General features: G+C 49.7%; 1 protein-coding gene across 3 annotated transcripts in view; it reads right to left on the bottom strand.

The window, feature by feature from the left end:
- The window catches only part of LOC102695504 (pleckstrin homology domain-containing family G member 5), a 101,177-nt gene extending 99,188 nt beyond the window's left edge, over positions 1-1,989 (bottom strand). For all 3 annotated transcript variants that reach the window (XM_069183608.1, XM_069183607.1, XM_069183611.1), the window contains exon 1: positions 918-1,989. In XM_069183608.1, the coding sequence (XP_069039709.1) occupies positions 918-1,008 (91 nt within the window). In that variant the 5' untranslated portion in view covers positions 1,009-1,989. The remainder of the gene's footprint in view (positions 1-917) is intronic.
- Between the last annotated feature and the right edge of the window lie 7,442 nt (positions 1,990-9,431).

A 9,431-nucleotide genomic window follows, 5' to 3' on the forward strand; every position in this document is an offset into this window, starting at 1 on the left:
CTCACGCAGGTCAGCGGATTAGCTATGGCTAATGAACGGTTTGGGTTCCTGCCACCAAATGCTGCCTGACCACTTTTACAGGGTGCTATGTAAATCTGCCCCGCAGATCTTCCTTCCCAGTTACTAAATCTATCGCATCCCTTCCAGCCCCAGAACTGGTCCACACTCCGCCCAGCCCTGATGGGGGGTACCCCCCACTCCCCGGTCCGTCTGAACCCCCAAGACAGGAGTCCAGTCCAGTCCAGTCTCTAACCCTGCCGGCCGCCCGTCGACAGCTTCACGCAAGGCCACCGAGAGCCAACAGGCTGAAAAACACCGGCGGTGCCCGGTAACAGAATTGACAATGTGGCGCCTCATGTACACGTCTGAAGAGGGAAGCGCCGGTGCCTTTTTCTCTGAAGTAAAATTTTCCACAAGTAGAGTTTTCCGACTCTGCTGCTGCCACCACCGCATTCTGACGGTAAACCAGAAGGCTGGGCGACCGGCCACATTTTTAGGTTTTACCTTGGATTGCCTGGCTGGTGGCAGCCATTACCGAGCCCCGCTGACAGGATTCATGGAGGCTCCCGTTTGTATCGTGCTCAGGTGTCGTTGGGTTCAGCCCAACCTGAGGAACACTCTACACTATGCCCGGGTTTGGTCGGGTGAGGAAGGTAGCCCAACAGCTAGTCTTTCACATCTCCTTTGCCAGTAACCCGCCCTGTTGAAGTTCGTCCCGGGCGCTCCAACCCCAAACCACCCCGGCCTTCACCCATCCCCGTCTCCCGGATCGGACCACGGGGCCACCCACTGCGTTACCTGTTTCCGTTTAATAATCTCGCTGCTTTCATTTTAAACCCATTTTAGTTTTAAAGACGACGACCTCCACAAGAACGGCGCCAGCGCCCGCAGCGTGTGGCGACGCGAACGGTACTTACTCATCCGCAGGCGGAGACCGAGCCAGCTCCTCGGCGGCGACCCGTATCTCTGCAGGACCGAGCTCATCACCGTCCACTTGTTCGGAACCATCTAGGCACGGGGCTGTCGGCGGTCCCTCGGCTCAGACAGCACCCACGGGTGCAGCTCCCGGTTACTTTGTACTCTCTGCGGCAGCCCAGCAGTCAGCAGCAGCTCTCAAAAGTCGGTGACATCGCTGCTCACCGACTCACCCGAAAAATAAAAACTTAAGTTCGACACAACCAGCGGCTCTCATCCCTTAGCCGGTCCCGTTTTATTGATATTCATATTTTCCTTTCCTTTTAAAAAAAAAAGTTTCGTTTCCTGGTTATACTTTTAAGTCTTTTATTTTATTTTTTTCTTGCCGTTCTTGTAGGGTTTCGCTCATGGTGATGAGCGTCGTCGGTTTCTGCGTCCGTGTGCCCAGGCTGCCGACAAACACGGGGTTATCCTTTGGAAACTTGCCGACGCGTCATCTCTGCCTTAGCTATGTGGGGTTCAAAATCAAAGGCAAATATACAGGGATCCCAAAAGGCCAAAAATTAACCTGTCGTCGTCTGACATAGTTTCTCTCAGTTTTCAACAACTCCTTCTTCAACAATCCTGCTCTTCGTTTATCGCTCGGTTATGGAGCGGGGCTCCCGGCGTGTTAGCGCAATTGCGAGGTAAATACGGGGCTGTTAATAACAAAAATACCTTCGTCAGCAGCTGAGGTTTCCTCCACCGAGCTGTCCGCGGGCAGCGCTGGGATAACCTGTTGATAAGTATCGTTCCCCCCTCCTGCGACTTCCACATACAAGCAAACCTTCATTTTAACGCATCCTCTTTAAATATTCCGTCTTCTGCCGAGACAGGCGCGATCACGGGCACGCAGAAATAACGGGGAGGGTAGCAATACTTAAACCAGCAAAGTTTTCGTTTCCCGGATACCCCTGTCTCCCCAAATCAAGCTTCCGCCTCCAATGTCCCGTCTCTCTGCGCGGGGCTCCTGTAACAGATTATCCACGCCGAGCCGAGCAGCGCAGTCTAGCCGAAACCCCGTCTCCCCCACCACCCCCCTCTCTCTCTCTCTCTCTCTCTCTCGCTCGCTCCATCCAGCACGGCAAAAGCGTTTTCCATTCATTCACAGGTTTTTTTTTTTTCCCCTTCCTCTCCAGCTCCTAAGCGCCTCTCTCGGCTAGGGGCGCTACACCGCCGCACGCCGCCGCCGCTCCAAGCCCGTGGAGAGCGCAGGCGTGCCCGCGCACACGGAGACGGGACCTGCAGTCAACAGGGATCACGCCCCATCAAAAGCTGACACTGTGGCCACACGGCAGGCGAATATGATCTAGCCCACTCGCGACACAGGATCACTCAGAGGAAGACCTGGTATCCGGGTTCACCAGACCATAGGACAGGCCACCCAGACCCATCCAGATTCACCGATTGCTGGCAGCTCATTTTCCTCGGATGATTTTATCCACGCCCTTCTTGAAGTTCTTTAGGGAATCAGTTTTAACAGCATGGCTTGGCTATTTGTTCCATTCCTCCACAACCCTTTGTGTGAAAATATATACACTGCTGGGATAGCCAAGATGTTTTCAGTGGCAGAGGGCATCAGACAGCAAAGTAAAATGTTTATATCAGCATCTATTGCTTTGATTAGTTTGTGGGGGGGGCTTTCAGATGGTCACCACATAGTCTGGTCACTCTGAGCCAAAAGGGAAACAAGAAAGGAGAAAGAAGGAAGAGAAAGCAAAAAAAAATCAGCGTTCAGCAATCAAAACTTGCACAGCTGCTCAAACAAGTCGGATTTCCTCTTTACAGCACATGCTTTTTGATGTTTGGGAGCAGCCGGCCTGCAGCGTATGTAATGTACAGACAGAGCGTGCCGCTGGGCCTCTGTGTGTTCTTCACCTCGCGGGGGACTGGCCAGAGCGTTCCGTCGAGAGAGCCCCGCGGCTCACCTGAAGCCCGCGCGCCGAAGGTCTGGTCAACGCACTCGGACGAGCCGCCGCCTTCCGACTCGCAGGCTCGCACACCCCGAGGGGCTCTTCCCAAGAAAAACAAGAACAGGAGGGATTTCTTCATATTCTCAAGGATTCTCCGACAGCCTTGGCCGAGAGGCCGGGTGAGATTCTGGAGGCAGCTGAACAAGGGAGACGGACCTTCCCGCTGTTTTCAGACAAAACGATTCTGTTTGTTATTGTTCACATTATCTTTTTGACGGTTGACTTCTTCCATCTTTAGACTCGGGGGGGTGGGGTCCTGTTGAAATCAGCATCCAGGAGATGTGATCGTCTGCTGCACACTTTCTCTTCCAGACCGGGATTTTGATCCTTGCGCTGGAAGCTTTCAAAACCAGGCAATGCAGGCAGGTAGCTGTGCAAGAAGAGTCTGTAGCACCAGAGGCGCAGCTGAGTCCAGATCTGCATCACTGAAAAAGAAAAGCAAGTTTCAATCTATGCATCCGTTTTCTAACCTCTTCTAATTCAGGATCAGAGGGGAGCTGGCACCTATCCCAGCCAGCAATGGGTGACAGGCAGGGTGCCAGTCCATCACAGGGCACACACACAGAGATACGCACAGCTTTCAGCTTGATCATCGAGGACTTGAGCAGTGTGGCATGAGCAAACAGGCAGTTAGCTGACAGCTGAAAACGCCGATAGTGGCCAGTAACAGAATTTACAACATGGGTCTAATATACAGTACATCTGAAAAGGAGCATCAGTTCACCACACAAAGCAGTAGATTTTCACATGTAGAATTTTCTGACTCTGCTATGGCACAGCGCATTCTTACAGTAAACCAGCAAGCTGGGCGACTGGCCACATGTTTAGGTTTTACCTTGGAGAGCCCCGCTGACCAGATTCATAGAAGTTCTCATTTGTATCGTGTTCAGGTGTCGTTGGGTTCAGCCCAACCTGAGAAACACTCTGCAGTGTATTACCATTACTGAGCCCACTCTCTCCAGGGCCACCTGGCTCAGAAGCCAGTTATCCAGAGTAAGTTTTAATGTTGAATGAAATCAATTGTTTCAGGACATCTTAAGACAAAAGTCCTTCTCGAGACGTTCACAAAAAACTGAACCACAGTGCACTGTACCTTTTAATCTACTCGAGCGCTGCAACTCGGCCTACGCCGATTCAAAAAAATCCCATTCGGCTTGCTTATTTCCTGGTCCACTTCCTTTGAGTCTGTTCCCATGGCCTGTCTGTAGACTGGCGAACACTCTGTCCCCGCAGAGCAGAGAGCTGTTCCCTCACAGTGCAGCTGCTGTTACAGCTGGGATGCTGCTAATCTCTCAGACACAGGGGTTTCCAAGAAGGACTGATCCCCTATGTGATCGTATTCAGAGCTCTCTACCCATTTGAGTTGGGTGCCCTTGGAGCAGTAAATATTAGATTTGTTCAGTCCCTGGATTCTCCAGATACAAATTCCTGTGCCTTGTGATTTTGAGGGTGAAGAATGATGTTTATTAGAATAACGTAAAGACACCTGAAGATCTGTAAAATTAAATATACCTGTCCTCAGAGGGCACTGCAGAAGAACTTTAGTAGAAATCCTCAAGCCCTGGGGCATGTTCTTGAGTTTTTGGACAGTGCGCATGTTGAAAACATCTTTTTTATGTGAAATTAAACACACCCCATATTTTTCTATTTGAAGAGTTCCAAGAAAATAACGGGATATTGTCAATAGCAGTTGCATACAAAATCAAGATAATATGGTTTTCACTACAGGTGAGCACCCAAGTCTATTGTAGGAAAAATGATATGAGGCAAGATATGCCGCACTCAGAACATTTTGTTAGATTTTTAGATTTTAAATGGAACCTAAGAAAAGTTAGAAGTCAGCCTACCGTTTCTTGACAGAAGCCAGGGTATTGGCTTCAACTTCATTTGTGGGCAGCTTGTTCCACACTCCCACCACTCTTTGTGTAAAGACGTGCCTCTTGTTCTCGGTTTTAAAGGCACTTCCACGCCGTTTCCACTTGTGGCTGCCGGTTCATGCTTGAATTTCATGTTCTGAAGAAGTCCTTCGGGTTGGAGGAGATCTCAAGTAGCAGCGTAGTCCGTCTGTTCAGAGGCTGACCCAGGGTCATGAAAGGAGAGGAAGACCAAGGGGCCCCGAGAGACCAGCCCTTGCGAAGAAACCAGCAAGGTAGAAACGTGTTGCTGTTCTCATTTTAAACTTCCAGGTCTGGCGGGCCACCTTTTCATGGCTTGTTGGTTTTGGCTGATGCTACCCGACCACAGCCCCCATCTGAACACTCGTGCTCTGACAAATGTTATCTTTCCGAAAAGCCCGTGCGAGTTTCCCTCGGACCCTGGGCACTCCAGCCCGATGAATAAGCCCACTGTCTGGTGTGACGGAGGAGCTGTGCTGGCCTACTGCCATCTTCTGCGCCTTCCCTCTCCCTCTCTCCCCGGGCAGCTGGTCTCCACATTTTCCTCCCAACCTCACGGAGGTCCTGCAGAGGCCGCCCGGTGCTCTCCGGCTCTGAACACGGGCCCAGGCCCAGGCTGTGCCCTTCAACCCCCAAAAAACTCAGCTTCAAACACCCCCCATCGTGAAGCCACCCCAGAAGCGAGGCTCTCGACAGACCTAGGCCTGTTCACTAGTGTGGCTTACAGTCACCTTCCCCCCACCACCACTTAAAAAGGGCGGGGGGGATTCAGGGGGGAAAGACATGCTGTCCCATTCAGCCTAACTCGTCACCCCTGCGAGGCCCCAGACGCAGGGCTGTGCCGGTGACCTCCAGGGACGTCCAGTCCTGATTCTTCAATACCCACAAGCCATGCGGTTGGCGAACACATTTGGCCATGCCCCTCGGACCACACCCACACCCTCTACCTCACTGTAATCTGATTTATTGCACATCTGCAGTCATTGTTTACAGGTCTGCATTGTTTACATTCGAACTATTAGCTTGTTTACTTGTACGTTGTCTCCTGTTTGTTTGTATATTTTCTTGATGCACTGTCTGCACTTTGTGTTCTACAATTCAGTAAGAATTCCTGGTCCCGGAGGGCCGGCGTGGCCCCAGAGTCCCTCATTCCAGGGTAAACCCGCCCGTTACTGACTGGACTGCTTCTCCGAGCTCTTCAGGGGCAGCTACCTTGAAGAAACCCAGCCTCCCTGCAGAGGCACCAGCCCTCCAGGACGGGGATTACAAACTGCATCGCAGCCCAGGATGCTGTGAAAGCAGAAGTACCGTCTCCATGCTGTTTCCGTTTGAGCGAGACGCCTGGCCAAGCCGGACTGGTTTCAGTCCCTGGGCTGGAATCACTAGGGTCAGAGAGAAACTCGCTCAAGCATAAAAACTGCAGAGAGTTGGCATGTTCTTCCTGCGTTTGTGTGGGATTCCTCCAGATGCTCCACAGACTGTGTTCCTCCCACAGTCCAATGACATGCTGGTAGGTTAATTGACTTTTAGGAAAATCGGCTCTAGGTGTGAGTGTGTTTGTGTGTGCCCTGCAGTGGACTGGCATACCGTCCGGGGATGTGCCCTGGCTAGTGCCCATTGCTTGCTGGCATAGGTTCTGGCTCCTCCATGACCCTGAATTGGATAAAGTGGTAAAAAAAGAACAGCATAAAAAGACTTGCTCTCAAAAGGCCATGTGGCCTGTCTTGCTTGTTTGGCTGGTATAACCTTTCAAACTATTTAATTTAAGGAAATGAAAAGGGTTGCCTTCCCCCTAATCATTTAGAAATGGAGCTCTCTTTGGATAGGCACAGGTTGCTAAAAAACATCAGGCTTTCCCAATATCCCAGTGTCCAGATATTTCTCCTGCTGAAGGCAAAACAATGCACCTGGATGATGCGACGGCAGCCATAGTGCACCAGAACGCTCCCCACACACCAGCTCTCAGTGGGGAGGAGAGCAGAGTGAGGAAGCATTAGGTTCATACATGAGGATTATTAGGAGGCCGTGACTGGTAAAGGCCAAGGGGACATCGGTTAACACCCCTACCTGCTCATATTGTATACCTGCACTATGTTCACTTATTCCTCTGATCCTTGGCTCTTTCTTCAGCTAACCTTCGCTGTGCCCTGCTGAAGAACACTGTGCATTGGGAGGCAACTGCAGGCAGCAGATCTGGACAGGAGCTTGATCATTGAGGTCTTCGGCTCACCAAGCCCGGGCTCCACGGGCGATTTAATTTTAGCACACCCCTGCAAGGAGCGGAAGAAAACAGCAACAAGAGAACAACGAGGTAAGGCAGCCCTGTGGGAGAGGCATTGCTATTTTAGTAGCTACTTCAGCTGCTGGGCAACTGCAATCGCCTCATGGATAAAACAGGCCGGCTCGCTCAGGTACCAGCTGAAACACAAACTGCAGCGGGCTATCTGGTCCTGAAATAGCTACCGATCGTTACAATTTATGAAGGTAATAACTCCTCCAAGTACACACAGTGAAGATGTGGGTTGCAATGTAAACCACTGGTGAGGGCAGGTGATCGCTGGCCTAGACTGCTGTGCCGCTTGTCTGCTATTAAAAAAAGCTTAAAATAACTTCTGACAAGATTAGAACATTAGAAAGATAACAAACGAGGGGAGGCGATTTGGCCTTCTAATTTGCTCGGCTGCTAGTCCCCGAGATCTGTGGATCTCGTCCAGCCGATACGTGAAAGAAGCCAGGACCGTGTGTTCCAGACCCCCACCACCCTTTGTGTAATGCAGAACGTTCTGTCCTAAGTTTTAGACCTCTGGTTTGTATTTCACTGACAATTTTGAACGTGTTCTGAGCTGACTGTGTCAATTCCTTTCAGGATTCTGAATAATTGACCGAGGTCCTCTCAGAATCTATTCAAGACTAAAAGGGTTCAGTCCTTTTCACCACACAGTGCAGCGCACTCCTTTCAGATGGGGAACGGATCTGGAATTATCCCAGAACATCAGTAGCTTGTATATAACATGACTTTCCCCCATGCCATGCCAAACTTGTACAATGAAGTCACAGCATTGTCTACAGCTTCGCTCTCTCATTAAGGGAAACAATGAACAATGAACACGAACCATTTTTGCGGTAATTGTATTCCTGGGATTAGTGCACCCTTGCAGTATGCTTATGGAACTTCCTTAATTTGCATCCTATGTTATTTGTGCTCTAAAATACAACAAAAACACTATGCTTGAGTTTTTGGTTTCTCTACATCCAAGCAACAGGTCTAAGCAACTGAGAACAAAATAATAAGATCAAAACTCAGATTAGACAGAGTATAACTGCAGCAGTAACTGCTCAGCACTTTCTTCTAGGAACTGCTTAGATCTTAGACCATGGCATTATCTTACAAGAAAGGTTAAACAAGAGGGCTCAATTATTATCTGTAAATTGTATCAAAACACATTGTGGCCATGAAGTGTTAGGACAGATTGTGTAAATTGCACAGTAAAAACATGTTCAAATCTGTGTCCTCTGCTTTAGGGATTTAGATTTAACATACAGGAATCCACTCAGATCCGCTTCCTTGACTTAAAATTTTTAAACTAGACATCCATAATCAAAAGGTGACCTCTATAGTATCTGTATAGCTATTTTAATAGGACAAAAGTCAGATAAATTCTAATGCAGCCCCACCCAGTTTACAGTACATGCACAGGTTTAGGAAGGAAATTTTACATGTAAAATAGTTAATATGGGGAATTAGGAGCAAGGAGATGATGACAACAAAGGGGGCAATTTTATAATCTTTTTCGGTCCTGTTGTTAGGTAAAGATTTTGGTTCTGAGCGTGTGAATTCAAGAGTGCAAACTAAGAGTTTACCTTCAGCAACCCCCCACCTCGGAGATTAAATGACGGCACTTGAAAGCAACCCAAAGTGAAATCCCCAGGAGCTATAAATCAAGTCAGATTTTCCAGGCCACAGAGAGTTCGGTTTATTTGGAAAACTTTGCCCCGGCAGGCCAGAAGTAGTAATGGATTAATAGGCCCCATTTTCTGAAAGCAAACAACCACCTCTGGCCTGATCCCTTGCCAACTTTTCAAAACACACTTCCACGAAGGAATGCTCTCCAGCTCCCTGCCACCTCGCGGATATGTGTCATGTCGGAGTCGATACAGACAAGCCCCTCTCGCTCCTGCGACTTCAGGGATCGAGTGAAACGTGAAGTGTTGATTTCATACAAGACAGTGGAACCTGCATTTTTCATTTTTGACACGCCTCCCAGCAAGGTTTTGGACTCAAGTGCACTATGTCACCTGGCAGAGTTATCCCAGTAAACGACACCATCCAATCCACGAACAGATCCGTTTTTACATCTCCGGGCGTGTTAAGCGAACCACCCTTTGCAACAGGGCGTTTTTTGTTTTTGCGAGAACAGGGAAGTGGAGATGATTCGGGCTCAGGTTCTGAAGGGGGAGTGGGGGGGTTAACAATGTGCACGCCTGCCGAGGGCCAGAAGAAGGAAGTTACCAGGAGGAACCAGTGGATCACCGGTCTTCCGGCTTCCTTACGATTTGCATGCCTGTGTTCCCATCAGGGAAGCCCCCTCCAAGGGCCGTGCAGCCGCTG

The sequence above is a fragment of the Lepisosteus oculatus genome, chromosome 25 (assembly GCF_040954835.1).
Source record: "Lepisosteus oculatus isolate fLepOcu1 chromosome 25, fLepOcu1.hap2, whole genome shotgun sequence".
NCBI classification, from domain to species: Eukaryota; Metazoa; Chordata; class Actinopteri; order Semionotiformes; family Lepisosteidae; genus Lepisosteus; species Lepisosteus oculatus.